Source organism: Eumetopias jubatus, unplaced genomic scaffold (genome assembly GCF_037043125.1).
Source record: "Eumetopias jubatus isolate StellerSeaLion01/CBP00866 unplaced genomic scaffold, mEumJub1_p1.0 scaffold_6, whole genome shotgun sequence".
In the NCBI taxonomy this organism is placed as follows: domain Eukaryota; kingdom Metazoa; phylum Chordata; class Mammalia; order Carnivora; family Otariidae; genus Eumetopias; species Eumetopias jubatus.
This window is the reverse complement of record NW_028274812.1, coordinates 53,027,473-53,049,710: the sequence shown is the minus strand read 5'-3', so window position 1 is coordinate 53,049,710 and position 22,238 is coordinate 53,027,473. Positions and strand designations below refer to the sequence as shown.

The 22,238-nt window shown below is 49.4% G+C and overlaps 1 protein-coding gene and 1 pseudogene across 1 annotated transcript; one reads left to right on the top strand and one right to left on the bottom strand.

Moving 5' to 3' along the window:
• Positions 1-322: 322 nt before the first annotated feature.
• LOC148164072 (uncharacterized) lies at positions 323-2,599 on the bottom strand (annotated as a pseudogene).
• A 1,069-nt stretch (positions 2,600-3,668) lies between these two features.
• On the top strand, positions 3,669-21,450 carry NR2E1 (nuclear receptor subfamily 2 group E member 1). The gene is made up of 10 exons (XM_088023745.1): positions 3,669-3,798; positions 4,037-4,246; positions 5,579-5,724; positions 8,976-9,063; positions 10,647-10,882; positions 12,207-12,353; positions 14,504-14,600; positions 14,988-15,137; positions 15,389-15,494; positions 19,777-21,450. Exons 1-10 carry the CDS (start codon positions 3,669-3,671, stop codon positions 19,937-19,939), a joined length of 1,473 nt encoding a protein of 490 aa, XP_087879871.1. The 3' UTR covers positions 19,940-21,450.
• Positions 21,451-22,238: the final 788 nt, after the last annotated feature.

The window sequence follows — 22,238 nt, the reverse complement described above, 5'->3', positions numbered from 1 at the left end:
GGAGGTTCATTAATATCATTAGCATTTAACCCCCTCCCTCTTCCCCCTCCCCTCCCCGCACATGGCTGACGTCAGACCCCGCCAGGAGTTGGGGGAAAAGCTAAGTGGGCCAGGGACGCCCTATTCCCCTCCCCGCGGCTGCCTGTCAGAGCGCTTCTGGAGATATTACTGGGGACCCAGCCCGCAGCGACAAGCACAAAGTCACGGGGTAATGAACTTCGGGGACCCTTTGCCGCTCTGTGCGCGGCTTTCCCCGGAAACTGGGACCTGGCCGCCTGTTCCCTCGGAAGACTTCCCGGCAATCTAGTTTCCCACTCCGCTCTCAGGTTTGGGCAGCGCGGAGCCCATCTGCCTGAGACCGCGGTTGTGTTTTCCTTCTTTCCTTAAAAGAGCAGCGGTCTGTAGAGATCTGGCCACACTCCGCATGCCTAATGTAGGAGAAATTGAAGACTGAGAGACAGGAATGGGGAAAGAGAGGGATTTTGTCCTTTTTGCTCCATAGGAAGACCATTTTCGTGTCTCCATCTCTGTCCTTCACTATTCCTCTCTTGCTGTCCTCTTCCCTTCTTCCTCGATCCGCCTGTCCTCTCTCCGTTTGTCTGTCCATGCGTGTGTCCGTACCAAGCAACATTCCCAGCAGCTGCGGTTTTGCAAGAGCGGGGGAGAAACTTGAGGATGCTTAAATTCCCACCGTGGAACGAATTCTGAGCGCCCGGGGAGCAGCGCAACGCGCAACCGACACCCACCTGTCCGGCCCGGGAGCCTGCAGCCTGGAGGGCGGCTGGAGAGCGGCGGCGCCCGGCGGCGAGGCGGGCGCTGCCGGCCGGGACTCGGGCAGCGCCCACCAACCGCTCCGGCCCGGGACAGCCAGCATGAGCAAGCCGGCCGGATCAACAAGTGGGTACCTTTGGGGCCGCCGCGGGGCTCAGGAGCGCAGCCTGGGGCGGGCGGGAGGGGAGGCCGGGGAGTCCTGCCCTGAGCGCTGCAGCTCCGAGCCCGGGAAAGGGACTCCGGCGGCGAGTGCGCTTTGGCCCAGCTCCTCATAGACCGTGAGTCGGGATGTTTCGTGGTGAGGGAAGAATTTCGTTACCTCTGGATTGCTTGATTCCCCCTGCCCGCCCCCCCCCCGCCCTGGTATGGTGGGAAGGTTGAGACCCATGCTGCCCACCAGTCCCGCGAGTTGTCTCCGCTTGGCCACCAGGTGCGGGGGGGGGGGGCGACGGGGGCGGGAACTAGGCCGCAGCTCCAGGCGGCAGCACAATAACACGCTCGCTCAAAACTCCGAGCTCCAGCGCGCAAAAGCAACTCTGCGCAAAGCGGATTTGAATGGAATGCTTTGCACCCCGTTTCTAGCTATTTCAAATAATCCTGCAAACTGGGAAGCAGAAACAATTTAAAAGTCACATTTTCCTTAATCCTAAATCCGCGTAGGTCATAACTGGGGAATTTAAAGTATGGCGAACCGCTCTAGCAAAGAGGGGACCAAATCCCTAATCCCAAGGATTTTTCGAGCGGGAGCTCGGCCGAGGCAGGAGTGTGCGGCCTGTTCCCTTCGCGCGCTCCTCTCCTTCCTCAAACTTGCCTAGCTGGGGGCTCCCCTTCAGGATGGAGAGCCGCGGCTGATGTCTAACTGCCCCTAGACGCCAGAGTGTGGGGCTAAGTGTGTGTGCGAGGGCATCTTCCGGCCCAGTGCCAGCGGAACCCGAGAATGTGGAGGCCCGAGCCCGCGTAGGGCGGGCGTTGTCGCAAGGCTCGGATCTCCCCGGGGCATGTCAGTTCTCGCCTTCCGGCCCGGAGCTGCCTTTTCCGGGGGCCCAAGGCTGGGGGTGGCCCCTGTCGCAGTCCCCACGTCCTGGAGTTCTCAAACCGCCCTTGTTGCCTTCGCCCATAGCATTTGGGGCACTCCGTGTTTTCCTCAAACGCCCCCTCCCCTCACTCGCCCTCATTGTCCCGAGTCTTTGAAAGTTGGGAGAATCCAAGATACTTCTGAGGACTGATGATGAAGTCCCACTTAAGAGGGAAGCAATTTACTTTAAACGGTTGCTTTGGTTTGGGTGTTACCATTTTTAAAATTCAAGTAAAGTGAACGTGAACAAAAAGAGAAAAGGAGAAATGTTTAAACTAGGGCAGGGGGAAGAAAGAAGGAAACTTTGCAGCAGCCCAAATCCGAGCAGAGCCTTGCAGAGGCCTGGCGTTTCCAGTTAGCCTCGGGCCTACGCTGGCCCTGGCTGCTCTCCTCTCAGGGAAGCGAGGTGGGCTCGCTTTTTGTGGCCCACGTTCTGGCGTGTGAGGTCCTTCCTAGAGGCGCAGAAGGAAACCGTTTTTGCTGCATTCCGAGCCTCTATTGCAAAAACCAGAGCCCGCGGGCTTTGGCAGGCCTCCTTGCTACCTCGCCCTGTGACAGGCCCTCGCCTCCTTTCCTAGAAGTAAGGAGCCTCAGACTTGTTCGTCCACTTGCGGTGTGGAGTCGCCGGGGTTGGTGTGTGTTGGGGGGAGGTTGAAAAGACGAGGCCTTGGAATAGAGGGAAGGGACAGGCGCGCGGCTCGCTTCGCTGGGGGCCGTACCCGCGTCTGGTGGACTGGGACTCAGGCAAACCATCCGGACTCAGGAAAAAAAAAGGCTGAGTGACATGCTGGGGAAATTTGGGCGCTCTCCAACTTCCCAAGAGCCTGAGTTCGGCCTCGGAAGCCTGAGACCCATGGCAGGTTCGGCCGCCGCCGGGGAAGTTCCTCAGGCCCGCAGGAAGGCAGCCCCCTCCCGCGGCGCCGCTGCATCCCGGCCTTCTCCAGACAGGTGGCGGCAGCCGGGCCGAAAACTGCGGCCCTCGGGCACCGGGCGGCGAGGAGGTCGGCGCGCAGCGGGCGAGGTCAGGACCGAGCCGGGCGGCGAGGTCTGCAGCCCCCGCCTCGCTCGGTTTCGCACAGCTGGAGGGCAGAGCGATGTCACCCGGGAGCCCCGCCTGGGTGGTAACAAGACCCCGGCCAGTCACCCCTGCAGCCCAGACTAACTTCTTTCAACAGCCTCTGATGGTAATTACAGTAATCGAAGCTGCCATATATCTTTAGGCAATTATGACACACAAAAAGCCCCGAGGGGACCCCCTGGCGAGGGAAGTTAAGAACGGTTTTCCAGCCTCAGGAAACTCCCGCTTGCCTCACGTCGGAGCTCGCTCGGTTTGCTAAATGAGAGGAGCTTTGCAACGGGGTCAACCAGCTTGTCTGGTGACCCCAAGTCACCTTAACGTGGCTGGGTGGCGGAGTCTGAGGCGCAGACCCGCTCTGCCCCGGAATTTTCGCGTCCCTCCCTCCTGTGCCCCGCCCCAGGCAAGTCGGCCGGCCTCTAATCTGCCCCGGGAGCCGAGGCCCCGGAGGTCTGCGCCGAGGCAGGACCCACCCGCAGCTGTGGCGGCCCCTCCGGGCGACTGTCGAGGAGCCCCGACCCCCGCCCCCAGCTGGAGAGCGGTCACCCACCCCGCACCGGTCCTCCCTGCGCCCCATGGGGTTCTCCAGAGATGTGGTGTGTCCCTGTCCTCCTGTCTGGATGGGAAGTGTGTGTGGGGGGGGGAGAGAAACACCACAACTGGTGCTTCTGCGCCCTCATCTTGGCATCATCAAAAGTGCCACCGGAAAGAGGACAGCTGGGGCGACAGGATTGTTGAATCCCAAACATGGACCCCAGCTCAGCCAGAGGGCGCGTGTCATGCTGGGAAGGATGGTTGCAAAATAAGGAAACCAAGTTTACTGTTTGCAGCGTGAGTGTGATGCAGCTGAGCTCAAGTCCCCGGCTGCTGGGTGCCTGTGAGTTCCCATGGGCCCAGCGACAGGCCCAAGGGGGAGAGGGACAAGCCCCGCTGTGGCTTCGCCTGGCTCTCTCCAGCCACTTCCTCCCCCCACCCCAGCACAACCTTTCCTCCCACCCTGCAGGAAAGGGAGCGCCGAGGCGGTGGTCGCCGTGCCGCGCGCCTCCCCCACCGGCCTTTGTCGCCGTCTGAATTCCCATGCTACTCTTTTTGACGGGTCACTGGTGGCTCTATAGGCAGGTGCTATGGCGGGGTTGTAATTACCCCGGCCGAGCTTGGTCGTTACCGAACCCCTACCCCCACCCAGGCCGCTGGGCTCTCCATGCCCCCCTCCTTCCCGGCCCCCAGCAGCTCCTCCAGGGCCTTGCTCAAGGAATCGCGCCCGCCAGGACGCCTCGGAATCCACGAGCAAGTTTCCACTTCCACCTCGGGGCCCTCCCCACGTGGTGCCCTGGCCTCCTCTATTCCCCTGGCCGGGGGGTTCTGACTCGCCTCCCTGCACCCCAGCCTGATAGCGCTCCCCAACCTGAGTGCTCCGGGCAGCAACAGTCCAGCTTCACAGAGGCGGAGGCCTTCCGGGCCCAGACTGGAGGCCTTGGGTGGAGTCGCAACGGGAAAATTTAATGTAAAGAAGTTAATTATTACTACCATCATTACTATTATCAAAGTGTGGCCACTTTAATACTTCGTGAGAGGAAAGATTTCTAAGTCCCTATCGCTTCAGGCTGGTTGGACTGTTGAACCTTAGAGAAAAGAGTTCCCTCCCTCCTGAATTTTGGAATACCACCCTCTCCCTAACGTTCCTCCGAGGTCCGAAGCCACCCCAGGCTTGAGGGGATTCCAAGAAAAGTTCTCATAAGCCAGGCGACCGTCGAGGCCAATAGGGGTGGAGGGCAGACCAGAGAAACCAGCTAGCTCCTTTAAAATATCAGCCTCCCACAGCGGAGGAAAAACAGGCAGGCAGGGACCCACCCGACCCGCGATCTGGTGTGAGGAGGTGGGTCTCAGAGGAAGAACTTGGGGAGTGGAGGGGGTAGGGCCGGGTGGCTGTCCCGCGCTAACCTGCGAAGGAACCGCGCACGCGCCGCTCTCTCCTTTGCCCAGCCCGGTGCTAGTTACTTTGGGGGGGAAATGCTTTTTTCCCTAAAAGAAATAATTTCTCAAAAGCGATCCACTAAGCATTTTTTAAAATAGGTAAAGCGAAAGTTGGGCAATTACCACTACCCTTATTATCATTAATAATCCTGGTATTAGCATTACAATAATAATCCTAATAATAACAACCGCCCGGCAGCTCAGAGAAAACTCGATTGCCTTCCAGCTGCCATCCCCGGTTCCAGCCGTGTTTGTTTTTCTTCTTTCCCCTTTTACATTTCAAGTTTGTCTCCTCGCGCGCTAACAACTTTCTCTGTTAAATGCGAGAGCGGGGGAGGGAGGCGGCCAAACTTTCCGCGGAGCAGAAAGGCAGCGGCGGGCCGTGCTGCCGCCCCGGCCTGCTGTAATCTTTTATTCCAAAATGGGTCTCGGCGATTAGAAGAGACCCAAATACATGTAGCGGTGCATGAATAATGCTCATTGTAGGAAACTGACACTTGCTCAAGGAAAAAAAGTTTGGCTATAAAATCACTTCATTATTTGCTTTTACCGCAGCTTCAGTGCTAATCCCTTCAGAGGTCAGATTGCTTAGCATCTCTCTCTCTCCCGCTCCCCCTTGCCTCCCTCTTCTCCGCCCTCCCTGTCGTCCCTTCCCCCCTTGCCTGTCTTTCCTGCTATTGCAGGCCGTATTTTAGATATCCCCTGTAAAGTGTGCGGCGACCGCAGCTCGGGGAAACACTACGGGGTCTACGCCTGCGACGGCTGCTCGGGGTTTTTCAAACGGAGTATCCGAAGGAACAGGACGTATGTCTGCAAATCCGGAAACCAGGTACCTCGGCCAGGGCCGCGCGGCCGGCTCCCCTTCGCCGCCTCCCCCTCCTTTGTTTGTGCCCAGGCCTCCTCCGAGTTTCCAAGCTGCTGAGGAGAGACCGAGCCCTGACCTCTCCCTTCCTCTCCCCTCCTTCCCGCCTCAGCTCTCGGAGGCCCTTCCGCGTGGGAAAGGCGGGAAGAGGTAAGGGAAGATACAGGAGTGTGCAGGGGGGAATCTGAAATCCGGGCTCCTCCCTGCACACACACCCCCCCCACCCCGCTTTTTGTAATTCTCTCCCAGACTTTGACACTGGGTATGGCCCTCACCCAGCTGCTTTAGAGCCAGCCCAGGGGGCCTAAGGAACTTTAGAGTCTAAACCACACGTTGCAAGCTGGAGGAAAGGCTACGTTGTGTTGCCCGCACCCTACCCCGCTCCCCCGCTCTGAGCAGCAGCCCCAGCTCGGTGCCTTGACCCCTGCCTGCCGTGGCAGAAGTAAAAGGCACAAGGCGTCCCAGGCAAGGCTGCCACCCAAGGTGAGTGTGGCCATCTGGAGCACAGGACTTGCTGTGTGAAGGGCTTTGTCCTTTCAACTTCGGAGAAGCAGGACTGCACTGGAAGTGAGCAGTGGAGCTTCGGCTTCCATGAGGCTTTAGCTGGGCCTTGTCAGGAAAGGGCAGAGTGGGCAAGAAGAGAAGGCTCTCAAGGAAGGGGTGACTGGGATCCTCTCCAAGCGTCCCATATCTTCTCTTTCTCCGTTTAGAAGATGTGCCTGGTTGGTTGTGTTTTGGTCTTGAGCAGGCAGAATGGTCTCAAAAAGACAAGGGAGTTTAGAGCACGGGCTGAGAGTGAGCCAAAGCTTCCAGAAAGAAAAAGTAGGACCCCCTGACTCAGTTTCCAGCTCAGTAATGGGATCATTTTAGGGAGACCAGTCTTTTGGTTCCACACTGCCTTTTCCTAGGTCAGGCACACACACTCTCAGCACAGAGCTACCACCTTGACTCCCAAGAAGACCCTGGAGAGTGTATTAGTCAGAAGTCATCCCTTGGTAACCAAAATGGTAAAACATCTTCACTAATTAATATTTATATATGATATACATATACACACACACACACATATTGTCTGGAGCTAGCGAATTACTCTTTTTTCTAAAGCTGTGTCTGCTCATATCAATTTCCAATAGATTTGGATTATCAACAAAAATAAGAAGATACTTACATTTGGATAAGTTATTTTGAACTCCAGCCCTGGTTCCCGTTTAATTGGGTACCCAGCTCTGTATCAGTTTCTAGATCACCATATGGACACATCACATTATACACATGCAGGACTGTATCCCGACAGCCCCGCAGGAATGGAGTATTGCTGTGGGTCATCAGATTTGAGCAGGCTTCTACTTAAATTACCTTTTAATTTTATGCAATGCACAGAATTAGGGAATCAAAATCTCAGATGTGATGCTTGATATTTTCAAAGGGGTTGGCTATCAATTCGAACATATTGATATCAGTCCAAGTCCTTGTAAAGGACTGATAATAGACTCATCAGGCTTGGTGTCCTCTCCTTGCAGAGAGAATAAATGGGCTGAGCTCAAGCACTCATCTTTCTCTCAAGCTTCAGATATTTATATACATGTGATCTGATTTGAAGACACTCCTAAGAACAAGTGAAGGCTTCCATTTTGCATTAGCTTGTTTATCAGAATACTAGGAAGATAATCATATGAAGATAGACATACGATTGCATTTAATAACAAGTTCTTTAACCCTCTTTACATTCAGCTATTACACTGGCCAGCAAAGATGCCCTGAAGAATTCATTTAGAAAGCAAAAATTATTTCTAGATAAACAATATTCCAATTTATTATCAACAGTAATGAGGACATATAGAAATTGTTACGAACCTCTGCCCTGCCTTTATTTTAAATACCTCAACATATTTTAAATCAGAAGGGTGGGATCTCATTTAAAAAATGTATTCAGGTGTGTAATCTTTTCCTAAAGGTTATTTCAGAAAATGTGCCTACCCCAAATTCACAGTATGTGAATTTTTTAGATTATGAAGGAAAATAAAAATACATTTATTTTTTTCTCTTTATCCCTACAGTACTTGTAACAGTTGCAAGTCATATAAATATAGGAGAGCACGAAACTTCTTAGATATTTTTGGTGTATAAAATGCATATGTAGATATGACTCTTTATGTATCTATGTATATGTTCCTTCAGGAATAACACCTAACACGGAATGAATTCCATAAGAAATTTTCTCTGTAAATTTCTTCTTCTAATAGCCAATATCTTTCCAGAAAATTGCATTAGGTAGAACATTTTTTCTCGTGCATCTCAAATAAATATTTCTAAGGCAGTAATTAGCTCTTCTTTTCCAGTTATCATGCCAATATTCTCAGTCCATATTATCATTTTGTCAGACAGTCCATCACATTATCTTCCTGGTCATATTTACATAATGGGCATTTCTAGATTTTGCCCAGGCCTTGGGCTCCTCCCTTCCCATCCTCACCTCTGTAGGCCTTGCCCTGCTAACCACTCTGGCTTCTGCCTCACCTTCCAGGAATGGCTGTGTTTCCATGAATCTGGGGCTAAGGCCAGTCTTTAAGACAACTTTAACCTGCTAGTTATAAGGATGGCTTCAAGTACAACACCAGGAGTGAGGAAACAAGAGAGTGAAGAATAAATGGGAAATATGTATCCGACAAATAAATGCCCCCCCCCCCCCCGCCCCAAGTGACAGAAAGAAGTAGACTCGAGACCCAAAGGCGGAAAGAATAGTTGATGGGAGAGGGGCGTGGTGAGGATCCTGGCTGACAAGCCTGCTCCTAACTGAGCTCTGAAGCCTCCTCCTCTGGGGCCAGGTCGCTGTCTTCGGTCCTGAAAAGTCTCGTCCCTGTTCCACGACCTCCGAGCCTGGCGGAAGCTCCCCTCCAGAGCTTCTCCTCCCAACACGGCAGAGTCAGGCAAACCAGGCGCTTTGACCCTTCACTTGCATGGCGAAGGACTTTTCCTCCTTATCCACTTTCACAGGGTCAGGGGCTGTTCCTTTTGAAGGAGCCCCGGGGAATCCTGGCCCTCTCCCAACCTAGCCCTGCTCGTGCCCAAGGCCTCCGAGTTTCACGGACCCAGGCTTGCAGCTCCGAGATCGGTGGCGGGGTCCCTTCCTGCCTCCACGTTTCCCCTGACGCGGTGCTGGCTTCGAGTCTCCAGTCTAAAGGCCCTGGGGCCCGCTGACCGCCTGCGCTCTGTTCCAGGGAGGCTGCCCGGTGGACAAGACGCACAGAAACCAGTGCAGGGCGTGTCGGCTGAAGAAGTGTTTGGAAGTCAACATGAACAAAGATGGTAATCAGTACAGCTTTTTATTTCTCTAATGTTGGTTGACTAGTAAGTAAATTATATGTACAGAAAATACATGGCACTCCAATGCATGTAAATCATCTCTGGAGCACTTCTTTCCAGATGCTGGGAATTGGCCTCGGACTTTCAGTCTTATCCTTCCGTCTCTCTGCATGAGCCCCCACCCCCACCCCCACCCCACTGAACTCTGGAGGTATGCTCCACACCCACATAGGAAACTTGCGCCCCACAAGCACCCCCACGAAGACAGCGCTCTCGGGACCCCGCTCTGCTGGGCACACACGTGCGCGGTACTTCCTGCTCCTCGTCCTAATACCTCTTCTCACCTCTCCTTGCAGCCCTTTTGTGGCCACCTCTAAGCCTGTTAGCCTTCCGCAGGATCTCGCTGTCGGGATAGTCTCCGAGGTTGGAGACTGTGGGGACTGGGAGACTGTGCTGGAGGAGGAAGGGCAGAGACACAAACACGCGGAATTTCGAGCCCGTGTTTGTTAATTCATCAAGATTCCCAAACCAGGACGGCCACTGTGGCGATCTGGGCTTTTTCTCTCGGTTCTACAAAAAGGGGCTGGAGAGGCAGGGTGACGCCTGTGGGTGCCTCGGACACCCGACTTTCAGAAGGCTCTTAAACTCGTTCAACAAGAACTAGGACATCAGATGCTTTTCGGGCGGAGAGCGCAGTCCGAGTGCGTGCCCAGTGGTGGCCTGGCGAGGGCGCCCCAGGCCTGGCCGGGGGCCGGGGTCATGGCCGGGAGGGAGGAATAGGGCCTCAGAACAGGATGCTGAGAGGGTTTGCCTTGGCCACGGTCCGGGCTGGGTGGCAGCTCCAGGAGGCACAGCGCCCGTTGGGGAGAGCTCCTTCCTCAGCGGCGCAGGAAGCAGGAGGGAACGTCCAACCTGTTGAACTTGTGTATTGACAAGTTGTCAAGCTCTGCGAGCGGAAGATTGCCCTGAATTAATTTGTTTGTTTAAACTGTTGGCGGTAATTGTCACATCTCCCCTGCCTTCCTCCAGCACACTCCAAGACGGGCTCTCCCTCGTTCCATCCCCCAATGTGTCCCCGGCTAGGGTCCTTTTCTCCGGAGGCCCTCGGAGGCCAAACACCCTTTCCGCGGGGGGGTGGAGGTGGGGGGAGCCGGTTGGGCTGAGCGGGAAAAGTCTGTGTAGGGATGCAGTGCCTGGCTGGGCACAGTGCTCCCTCTCCCCTTTGTCAGTGACAAGGATACCCAACTACTCCCCCCCCCCCCCCCGCCCAGGGTCTCTCTCTGCGACCTCCCCTGGGTGGGGAAGAGCCCTGAACACAAGAGAACACACCTAGTCTTGCTGGAGGCTTGGCCATTATCGTGACACTTGGGGTCGGGCTCCCTTTCTCAGCCTCAGCTCTCTCATGTCTGCAGTGTTAAGAGTGAGATCGCAGAGCGTCCTCCGCCCACCCATCCCTGTCCCCCCCTCTCTTCACCTCTGAGTGACCTTGCCTGCCCAGACGGCGCGTTTGGCCCGGGAGCTCGGCAGCAGCTAAGTGTTGTCGAGTCTCTGATCCTGGGCATTCGTCCATCTGTCTGTCTCTGCAGCCGTGCAGCACGAGCGGGGGCCTCGGACGTCCACCATTCGCAAGCAGGTGGCCCTCTACTTCCGTGGACATAAGGAAGAGAATGGGGCGGCTGCGCACTTCCCCTCGGCCGCGCTCCCCGCGCCGGCGTTCTTCACCGCAGTCACGCAGCTCGAGCCCCATGGCTTGGAGCTGGCCGCTGTGTCCGCCACCCCGGAGCGGCAGACTCTCGTGAGCCTGGCTCAGCCCACGCCCAAGGTCCGTGCCCTTGCTGGACTCTAGGGAGTCTGGTGGCCAACTGAGGGCGGGTGTGGGGGGCACCCATCTCTCCGGAGCTAGGATGGGGTCAAGCCAAAGACAGAGCGACCTCGCGTGGTGCTCAGGGTCGGGCTCTGCAGGGAGCTGTCGGTCCCCCACTCTCCTCTGTTAAGCCGGGAGTGTTCAAATTTTAGTGGACAGTAGAGTCACTCTCTGAGCTGGCTACAACGTGGACTCCCTGGCTCATCCCCCATAGAGTCCCTTTCAGCAAGTTTGAGGTGGGGCCCAGGAATTCGCACCTTTAAACAATGCCCTGGTGTGGAGTCCCGGCTGAACTGAGGGGCAACCTCGGTATTTCCAGAGACCAGAAGAGCACTTCTGTTTTTAGGAGAAAGGAGTTGGCTGCAGCTGGCAGAGAAGAGTCCCTGTGTGGCAGATTGCAGGGATCTGTTTTTCTGGGGCAAGGCTGTGGGTCCCTAATGCAGCAACAACGGGTGGAGCTCACCTGTTAGGACAGTTTGAGGAAGCTGGCTTGGTCTTCTGCTCTCCCTTCACCCTCTTCTGAGATGCATGTATTTGTACCAGGATTGAGTCTCTATTGAGCAGGGCCACAGCCTGAACCACTTCAAAAGGCTGCCACCTAGGGACTACCTTCCAGGCTTCCAGCTGGTACCTACCCAAAGCACCCACTCCAGGCCGCGAAGGGGAGGGCCAGCTGCAGCCCCAAACTGCAGGGAAGCCAAACACCTGGGCACACGCACAAGCACAATATTTAATATTGCTTTCTTACCCTTGATGTGTATAATAAGCTTGGGAAAGTAGTGTTATGAATATGTTGTCAGTTATGAATGGGAATGCTCTGTGAATGATTAAGATGTCTAATTGAAATATTTCCATAATATACTAATCCTTTCTAAAAATACTCATATGCATATTTGTGTTTGGGATGCCTATTAATTTATACTTTTTTCACATCTATTTTTATTTACACAAATGCAAGCAGCTCTTGTCTAAATTGGGAGACAGGCCTGGCACTTGGCTCCGTCGGAGGAAAATTTGCTGCAGGGGATAGAAAAGCCAGATGCCCCTCTGGAAGGAACAGGTCCCCAAAGACTGGAAATGGGCCTTTCCCAGTGGTTATTATTTCTCAAATTCTATAGATATAGATGTTTGTTTTTTGTCTACCAGTGGCAACTGCCTGTTGAAGCAGAACATCCAAATGCCTATCTCCTTCCCTATTCTAATTAGGAAATTAAAAGTTTGGCTCTTCCTGCAAAGCTGTGGTTTCCTCACTCCCTGGTGTTTCTCTTTCTTCCCCGCTCAGTACCCCCATGAAGTGAATGGGACCCCAATGTATCTGTATGAAGTGGCCACAGAGTCCGTGTGTGAATCAGCTGCCAGGCTTCTGTTTATGAGCATCAAGTGGGCTAAGAGTGTACCAGCTTTCTCCACACTATCTTTGCAGGACCAGGTATGACCAAGAGGGCACTGAGCTTTTGGGGAAGGGGACTGGGGAAAGAAAAAAAACCAACAGTGGTCAGCCTTATGAAACTGGAGGTCACCTGGATAAATCCTGAAGGCCAGGCATCCATTCTTAACAGCAATGAGGAAACAATTTTTATTAGCTTCCTACGATGGGTTCAAAATATCTAGCTATGGAATCCTTACTAAGAAAGGTAATTATGTTATTTCAGGAAGGTTGGATCTGGTCTATGAAAAACAAATATACAAAAACATTATCTCTCTCTCTTTTTTTAGGTTTAACTGAAACATCAAATTTAATCACAAATTTAAAAAATCTTAATGACATTTAAAATTGCTAATAAGACAATGTTTCTTAAGAATATGGGACCTGAGAGAAATAGGTGATGAGAGTATTTGCCTGTAAGATTTTCAGAGCTAGTCTCATTATTTTATGTTCACAGCTTTATATTTTCCATTGTGATACTCACGACCTTGACCACTAATTGATGAGCATGTTTGCTTATGGGGTGCATTGCACACCTCCTACTGGCTAGGATCTCCCTTAATTCTTGAAGTACTTTTAGAGATTTTGTAAACAAATGGACATTGTGCATAATTCTGTGGTTGTAAATGACAGTCAGAGGGAGAAAAAGTATATGCTGCTTAAAATTACATCATAACGAAGGCCAGAAATTTTGTTGTTAGGGATCTCAGAAATAACCTCTGCCAGAATTTTTCTAATCTTAAGGGAAAGAAAGAAAACGAAGGGTTCATAACCATTGGCCGCTACCAGTACATTCGTGAAAATTAATGACAAATTTCTCAAAGGGCTAATAAGTAGTTTTGGAAAGCAAGTGGCTTATATCTTTAGTTCATTTTATACCTAATTAAAGCATAATGGTGCCCTTTAATATTGAAGTATGTTTCCTACAGAGAGACCTAGCAATGTGCTCAAAACATTTAATCTTCTAGCATGGGATGTTCTTTTTTCCATAGCCTGGACTTTCAGACATGATCAGAATTAGATATTGTTTACCTGGCATTTTAAAGTATTATTTTCTGTACCTAATGCAATAAAACTATAAATAAAGCATTTTCAAAATTAAACCTTTTTGGTCTGATTGTGATTTTGGTTACAAGCCTTCACAATTCAGCTCTTAGCTCCCAGAAGGAAATACCTTCACATAAATCATCCAGAATTGACTGGTTTTTGAGAGATTTTTCAAAAACAGATTTTTTTCAAAATAGTTAGTTTCTATCTTTGACCAGGTTTGCTGGTTGACTCTAACCATTTGCTGTGTGTGTGCGTGCGTGTGTGTGTGCGTGTGTGTGTGTGAGCGCACATGTGTACTGGCTACTTTCTCTGAAAACCGGTATTTGTATACTCTTTAATACAAACAAAATTTACTTACTGTTTGCCACTTAGCCCTTCAGTGGAAACCCTTCAACAACAAGCAAACTGCAATGAAGTGGAATCCAGTATTTTAATTTGGAAAAGGAGCCAGATTTTCATTTTAAATATTCAGTAGCACATTTTATTAGAGTGAAAATGACAAGCACCTTGATGCTGTCCACTTATGAGTCTCAGAAAAATCAGGCAGTGAGATGAGGTAAACTCAGCAAAACCCGATTAACATAATTACACCCTGATTTCCCTGCATGCCTCTTGGGAATTAGTGATCTCTCTTTCTCTCTCTCTCTCTCTCTCCCAGCCCAGCCCCCCAACCCTCTAGGAAGATGGGGGCCCAGATCTGCACGCTTAGTCTGTAATCCTCAACCCTGATAATACCAGCATTTTATATGAAGGGGATCTGCCTGCTGAGCTGCTGGTGGCATTTCATAGAGCCTGGGTCTCTGGAGAAGTTTCTAGGTGGTCGGGAATGAATAGATGCAAGGCCAAGAAGGGTAAACCCTTTTCAAAGGAAGCAAAGTTTGGGGAATTGGAATGGCTGACTCTCAGATGCCTGTGCTTATCTCTAGGCACCTTTTCAAAAAGGAAAATATGGAAAATAAAGGAAAAGCTGGAATATTCAGAGGAAAAATTACCAAGACAGGCATTTAAAGCACTTTTTAAAATAATGGAAATTTACATATTGAAATTGTTTGTAAATTTATAAATTACACACTATATTATATTATACATCTATTGTACGACAGCTGATGCTTTTGGAAGATGCTTGGAGAGAACTGTTTGTTCTAGGAATAGCACAATGGGCCATTCCGGTTGATGCTAACACTCTACTGGCTGTATCTGGTAAGAATTGCACAATTTAATGACTTTGTTGTAGAAATTACCATAAAAATACATTACTGAAAAAAGAACAACATGTAAAGAATAACAAATTCCTGCTGAACAATAGAGTATACCTGTCACTTATAAATCTATATTTAAATGCAAATAATGTTGTTTTGTTGTATTCATGACTGCTTGCATTGTTATTTAAATGCAAATTACTGTGTTTGTCATCATCCAAGAGAAGATTTTACATTAACTTTCATACAATATAGCCAGTTTACAGGGAATCAGATATCTTAGAGTGACAATTGAATAGATATTGATATGCAGAATTCTGTCAAAAATCAATATTAAATCGTGAAAATGCCCTTATATTAGAGCATTTATTCCCTATTTCTATTCTAGGCATGAACGGTGACAACACAGATTCCCAGAAGCTGAACAAGATCATATCTGAAATACAAGCTTTACAAGAGGTGGTGGCCCGATTTAGACAACTCCGGTTAGATGCTACCGAATTTGCCTGTCTGAAATGCATCGTCACTTTCAAAGCTGGTAAACTGACGCAAACCCCCGCCTCCTCTCCTTCCCCAGGTTTGCCACCTCACTCACTCAGCCACCTCAGAGTCCAGACCGATAATTGCAAAAAGAGGGGATGTTTTTTAAGGGAGCCGATACTCTGGGCTGGCCCCGTTTTCCATGGTGGGGGTGCTACCTGTTCTGCTGGCCATCCATTTCCAGAGAGGTGCCTTCCCATCTGCATTTCCTGTGCTGCTTATCATAGTTTCCCCCGTCTTCGTTTCTAGTTCCTACACACAGTGGTTCTGAGCTGAGAAGTTTCCGGAATGCTGCCGCCATCGCAGCCCTTCAAGATGAGGCCCAGCTAACCCTCAACAGCTACATCCATACCAGGTGACTCCTGTTTGCCTTGACCGTGTACTTAAAAAAAATTGCTTCCATTGTGAATGTGTGAGCAGGCAGTAATAAGCCAGTTCGGACCCTGTGACTAATTACCCTGTTGCCCGCCAGTTAATATAGTTAGCATCTCACTTATCTCGCAGGGTGGGTGAGAGGAGCAGATCGGGTTAGATTATCAAAGCAAAAGCATTGCCAGACCCCGTATGGCTGGCCTGGCTGAACAAGTAGATCCAACAAAACATGTGGACACATTTGCATCATCCTTGAGAGGCCATCTCTAACCCCATGGTGACTGCTGTTTAGATTTGGTGACTGGTATCCATTGAGTTATTTTGAGTCATAGCATCCATCAGGCATCTTCTGGCCAAGCAGAGCCCATTGGCAGGGGCTGTTCTTGGCTCGTTGTAGAAACGCTCAGCCCCCGGGGCTCCAGCAGCGCTCCTCCTGGCCCACCAATGGACAAGTCCACCAAGAGGTATAGACTTTGTGATCTCATTTTCAGATGAAAAAAAGCAAGGCTCTTAAAGAGTAGTGGAACCCTGGGCACCTGGGTGGCTCAGTTGGTTAGGCGACTGCCTTCGGCTCAGGTCATGATCCTGGAGTCCCTGGATCGAGTCCCACATCGGGCTCCCTGCTCAGCAGGGAGTCTGCTTCTCCCTCTGACCCTCTTCCCTCTCATGCTTTCTATTTCTCATTCTCTCTCTCTCTCAAATAAATTAATAAAATCTTAAAAAAAAAAAGAGTAGTGGAACCCTGCTAGCTTCCTAAGTTAGGATTGCAGTAGATCCGAGGTTAGAACAGAGTTGCTTAGTATTGTTTATTCTTAGATTGACCTGGAAAGGAAGCCCATGGAAACCTGTTTCCATCATCTCAACATCACCCACAGATATTGTGCTGGGAGTAACTAAATTGAGTGGGTAGAGGCAATTCATGCCTTCCTCACCTAAGGGGTGGGGGTGGGAGAAATCCCAAGTCAGTTGTATTCGTTGGGGGTGATACTGCTTCTGCTATGAATCTGCTTATTTCTGTTTTAAATCCTCTTTTGAACACTAATGAATAAAACTGTTCCCTGTCCATGGAATATCACTGAAACTATGTTGAGTGATAGTGCCTGTGTACATGGCCTTCAAATTAAAGTGCTATGGTTTTACAATTTTAAATCCACGTTAAATTTCAGAATGTATAGTAAACACTTAATATTTGCTCAGAATTATAAAAATGGAGCAGTACATAATTTGGGCACTTTTTGCCCACTAAAAACTAACTTGTATATCATGACTGACTCTGACATTTAAAGTCATTAAGGTATAAAGAACATTACACTGAGAAGAATATGATATCCACTTATTGATTCAGTCAAGCCTTTGCTGAGTACTCACTCCATGCAGGGCTCCTGGTGAGCATTGTGGGACACCAGAAAGAAGAAGACACTTCCCCCTTATCACTGAATGAAGTAGACAAAAGTGTTCATTCAGTTCAGACCAGCGAAGAGAGAAAAAGCAAAGTGGGGAGGGGGAGAGACGAATTCTAGTTGGTGAGGGAAAGTCTGGAAAGGCTGGGTGATGGAGGAGATAACATGTGAGCCGATCCTTGAATGGCAGGCCTTCAGCAGGGGAGAAGGGCTGCGAGGAGAGCCAGCACAGGGACTGTGGTAGAGGCACTGGAGATGCCAGAGTCCAGGGAGGGGAGTCTGAGAGGGCAGGGCCCAGCAGAAGTTTCTTCTAGGGTGACCTGAGAGAGTTCAACCACATATTAACAGAAGTCTATTTTAGGAAAATGGCAAGTATACTACTTCTCCCCAGCCTCAAAACAAAGAAGTTACTCATTGAAGGAACACATTTGCTTTGACAAGGAATTTTTATCTCATGATATGAGCTATAGCTATAATTTAATTTTTTTAGAGAAGGGGGAGGGGCAGAGAGAGAGGGAGAGAGAGAATCCCAAGCAGGCTCCATGCTCCATCCCAAGACCCCAAGATCATGGCCTCAGCTGAAACCAAGAGTCGGACACTCAACTGACTGAGCCACCCAGGCGCCCCTATAATTAATATTAATACCTAGAGTCATACATAGGACAAAACGGCATATGCCTTATTTCTTAGCTCCTTCAATCAGAGAACATTCTGCTCTAGCACTTTCCCATCTAGAAAAATAAGATCCGAAATTGAAATGAAAAGTCAGTATTGCAAACTGAGCTAATTATACATTAATTGTTAAAATCGCGAACTCAGCTCTGTAGGCTACTTCTCTAATTATCTAGGACATAAGGAAAAGGCTAGGAATTGGCGTTTCACACAAACTGTATATTATAACTGAAGATCAAATACACAGATCTGTGACAGACACAGAACACTTATGCCTGAAAAGAAAACTTCCAGTTATTTATGCTAATGGATGAAATCAGGGACATAGATATTCTAAAAAATAATACTGAGTAGTTAGACTCTCTCTATCTCTTTCTGCCTCACACACACACACACACACACACACACACACACACACACACACACACACACACACTGTTACTGTTTCTAGGTAGTACAGGACTCCACAAAGAACAGACAATTCATTCTTGACTAACCAGTCCCTTCCCAACTAGGAAATAAAAGAAGTAGGTGAGTAGGTGAGTAGATAATCTACATGCAGAAAGTCAAGAGCTAATGGTATAGACCATTCTCCCAAATCCATCCTTTCTGGAAGTTACTATTTCCCACGGTGAACAAACACCGTGGGAAACCCAGCATGTTGTGTGAGTGCTATAGACACAGTGGAGGCCTCTCTAGGCAGCCACAGCCTCCCACCCACTGCAGGGTGCTTGCTTCTCGGCCTGACCCTGGGAAGGGAAACAGAGCTGTTGAAGAGAGTAAGGTAGAAGGGAGATGTGGGTCTTGGGATTACAAGGTCTGGTGGTCCTTGTCCATGGGTGATAATGAAGTGGGGCAGCAAAAGAGCCAAACGGGGTCCTCAGAGGCCCAGAAAGACTTACCAGCCTAATATCAGGTTGAAGAGAGGGACTCCCAGGTGCCCAAAGCGAAGAGACAACCGTGACAATTGTTCCCCTAGATTCTATTTGCTGGGTGAAGTTACTGGTTAGTTAAACTCAGCATTCAGCTGAGTTTAACCCCCTAACTCCTCTGAAGGAGTTTTGATATCTGTCAGTTTCTAGCATGCTGTGGCTAGGGAGGGGTTAAACCTGGCTTACTTACAGACAGGTGCCCCAGGAGTGCAGTCTTCTGGGTGGTGTGCCGTAGAGGCAGGAGCCCTCCTTGTGAAATACATAGGTAGCTGATTGTAAAAAATTGACGGAGGGAGCATCTGGGCCACAGTGAGGTTACAGGCATCTAAGGGCAGCAGAAAATTGAACTTGCCCATCTGAGCACAGACGTATGTTGGGCATCAAGAGAGGAAATTGTTAAGCAATTTCTCACATCTTTAATTACATGCCAATTTCATTGACATGAAAGTTGGATGGCACTACCACCCAACAGAACTTAGTCTTTAATTTGCAGTGTAATAAGGACGGAATTATTCCTGAGAGTGACTAAGTATAATGCCTGAATAATAATTTGGAGAATGGCTTAGAAAAGGAATCCATTTTATTTGAGGGAACGAGCCTGAGGAAGGAGCCTTGCGAATCAGAAAACGTGGATGTTAGCACTACCTTTATCCTCAGCAGCGTGGTGATTTCCTACCCTGGCAGCCTTCAGTGTATTATCTGACCCGAACTTAGTCCCAGGTTTCTTAAAATTATTTTTCCGGGGCGCCTGGGTGGCTCAGTCGGTTAAGCATCTGCCTTTGGCTCAGGTCATGATCCTGGGGTCCTGGGATCGAGCCCCCACATCAGGCTCCCTGCTCAGTGGGGAGCCTGCTTCTCCCCCTGCCTGCAGCTCCCCCTGCTTGTGCTCTCTCTCTCTCTCTCTCACCTCTCTCTCTCACCCCTCTCTCTCTCTCACCTCTCTCTCTCACCTCTCTCTCTCTCAAACAAATAAATAAAATCTTTAAAAAAAATTAAAATTACTTTTCCTCCAAACCAAATGCAAGCCCTTTGCTAATGTAGAGACAGTCACCACGTGATTTTGGCAGCATCATTTAGGCTCTTCATGCCTCGACTGTTCACCCTGCAGAGCAGGGCCCGAAGCGCCTGTGGGGGCCTCCGTTGCAGGGAGGGTGGGGTAGTAAAGAGGCCCAGCCAGGAAGAGGGTGTGCCTTCAAGTACGGGGTATGACTTGACAAGAGTAATGGGTCTTACCTTGCTTTCGCGGCTTCTCCTCTTCCAGATATCCCACGCAACCCTGTCGCTTTGGAAAACTCCTGTTGCTTTTGCCAGCTTTACGATCTATTAGTCCATCAACCATAGAAGAAGTGTTTTTCAAAAAAACCATTGGCAACGTGCCAATTACAAGACTGCTTTCAGATATGTACAAATCCAGTGATATCTAAGCTCCGAGTCCCCGCTTTTCAGGATGGGACAGTATCTGATGAACTTCGACCCACAGAGAACAAGCCTCAACTAACAAACCCTTCAAGGAAGCATAAACCTGGGAATGTGTAGCCTTCAGAAAAACATGCCAGTGGACACAAAACAGTTCCAGTTGCTTTGACCTGCTGCCTCCCCCAGGGTGGGGCAGCGGGGAAGGAAAGGGGGCGTCACAGGACCACCCGAACAGAGAGAACTCCCTGCTGCCACGCCCTGGGAGGGGGGCCCCTGACTCAGGGGTTGCCGCAGGCCGTGCCATTCTGCCTCCTACCTGGAAGATCGGGCTGAACTCTCAAAAGCTGAACCATCAGTAGAACTTTCTTTTCCTTTTTAGCGTACGAAGTTGGGTAACCAAATAGAGCTCTGTGTATAACATCATACGGCAGCCTTCAGAACTATTTTACGTTGGAGAATTTATTTTAAAAAATAATGGTTAGGTTTTAAAGCAAAAGTTTTATCAAAAGTTTTTCTTCTATCGTAATACATCATGAAGTGGCCTTCAGGACTGAGTTAGTAAATGAAAGGTAGCTTATGCCGTGAGACTTGCTTTTTCTCTATTTTCTCTCCTTTCTCTTTCTTTTGTTCTTCTCCTTCTTCTTCCCCTCCTCCTCCTCCTCAATACCATAGGCCAGGCAACCTTGTCCAAGGAACTGGTGGACGAAAATGAGATTCTCACCAGGACTTCAGGTTGGATAACATCTCAAAAATAGAAGAGCTTTACTGAAAGAACACAAGTTGAGGGAGGATGAATAAAAACAGCAAAACCAAATAAAGTGGAGGTGAAGGATGAGGCAGATCGCTGTCCCGTTAACAAAGTGCTGAAACCAAAGGCGATGGGGGTCCAAACTCGTGTTTCAGCGAGTCACACCAGAGTAAACGAACAGAGACATGATGTCAGAAGGAACCACAGGGAGATGAAGGCTAAAATGTTTCTTGATTGATCCATTGCTAACAGCCTGAGACTCTTCAATGCCTTTCAGAAAACCGGTTTCTAGTAAAGCCTTGAACGCGCGCATGCACACACACACACACACACACACCGTCCTACACTATAAGCTGCTCCTTTGGTATGAATCTATACTTATGGAAATGTAGAAACAACCATTTTAAAATAGCTGCTGTACTTTTCCCATTTTGATTTATTAGGTACTAGCACTGAGGAAAAATATTCAGCACTTGGACTATCATAGGATGAGTAAAACTTTTCTTGTACAAAGTGAATTAACTGATTTGTGAAGTTAAAAGGTTGTACTCATTGTATTTACAAAGAATAAAAATATATTGGATTTAAAGGAACTCTACCTGATTTCTTAGCCTCCCTCCCCAGCTGGCTCTTGCCTGCCAGCTACGAGGTGGCCCTGTCAGCTGGTGTAGAAACTGAAACTCAGAGCACTCCAGCTTGAAGAACTGAACCACAAAGGCAATTTCCTTTTTACAGTGAATCCCATTTGTAAAATGATGAATAAAGACATAAAACATAAGATTCTGTTCTCTGCAGTTCTCAAATGTAATTGCATCTGTTAGAAAAATTGCTGTGTGAAGAAGAAAGACGCCGATTAACAGAGTCTTCATTCACTCACTCCTCTAACTCTCTCACCACCATTTCAGTCCTGACCAGGAACTTGAAATCATTTAATGATCAAAAAGATAAAGTGTGAGGATTTGCATTGGTGAGTAAGATGTGGAAGGAGCAGTAGAAAGTGCTTTCAGAGGTTCCCAGCAAATCTCAGGGCACCGGCCCCACTGCCAGAGGCCAGTGGCGGAAATCAGAGGTGCCCAAGGCCAGGGGTGCCGTGGGTTCATCCTGGGAAGCAGCTCCAGCAAGAGTCTGGAGCAGAGCTACTAGCAACTCTTGGCTAATTTGACCTTAGAGATTGCATGTGTGGAAGGTCGACCAGGCAGGCACTCCTCTGCTGAGTCCACACAGAGGAGAAGTGAGTCTTAGAGAAAAGCAAGGTACTCAACAAGGTACTGCAACGTTCCTGGCAACACTGTTCATGTTTGACAATGAAAATGTCCACCAGTGGAGAATAGGTACCCCGTGGCATATACAGTATTATACATAAAGCCAACAGTTAGAGCGAGTAGACTCAAGCCGGTGTATTCAACAAGGGTCCATGTTGTGAAATACAGTGTGCGAGTGGGTGGGAAATGAATCACAGAGCATGCATAGAGCTTGGTGTTTATGTAAAGCTTTACAGCTTACAAAACAAGACCAGATTATGTTTATAGATGCGTAAATATATCACAAACATTTAAAAT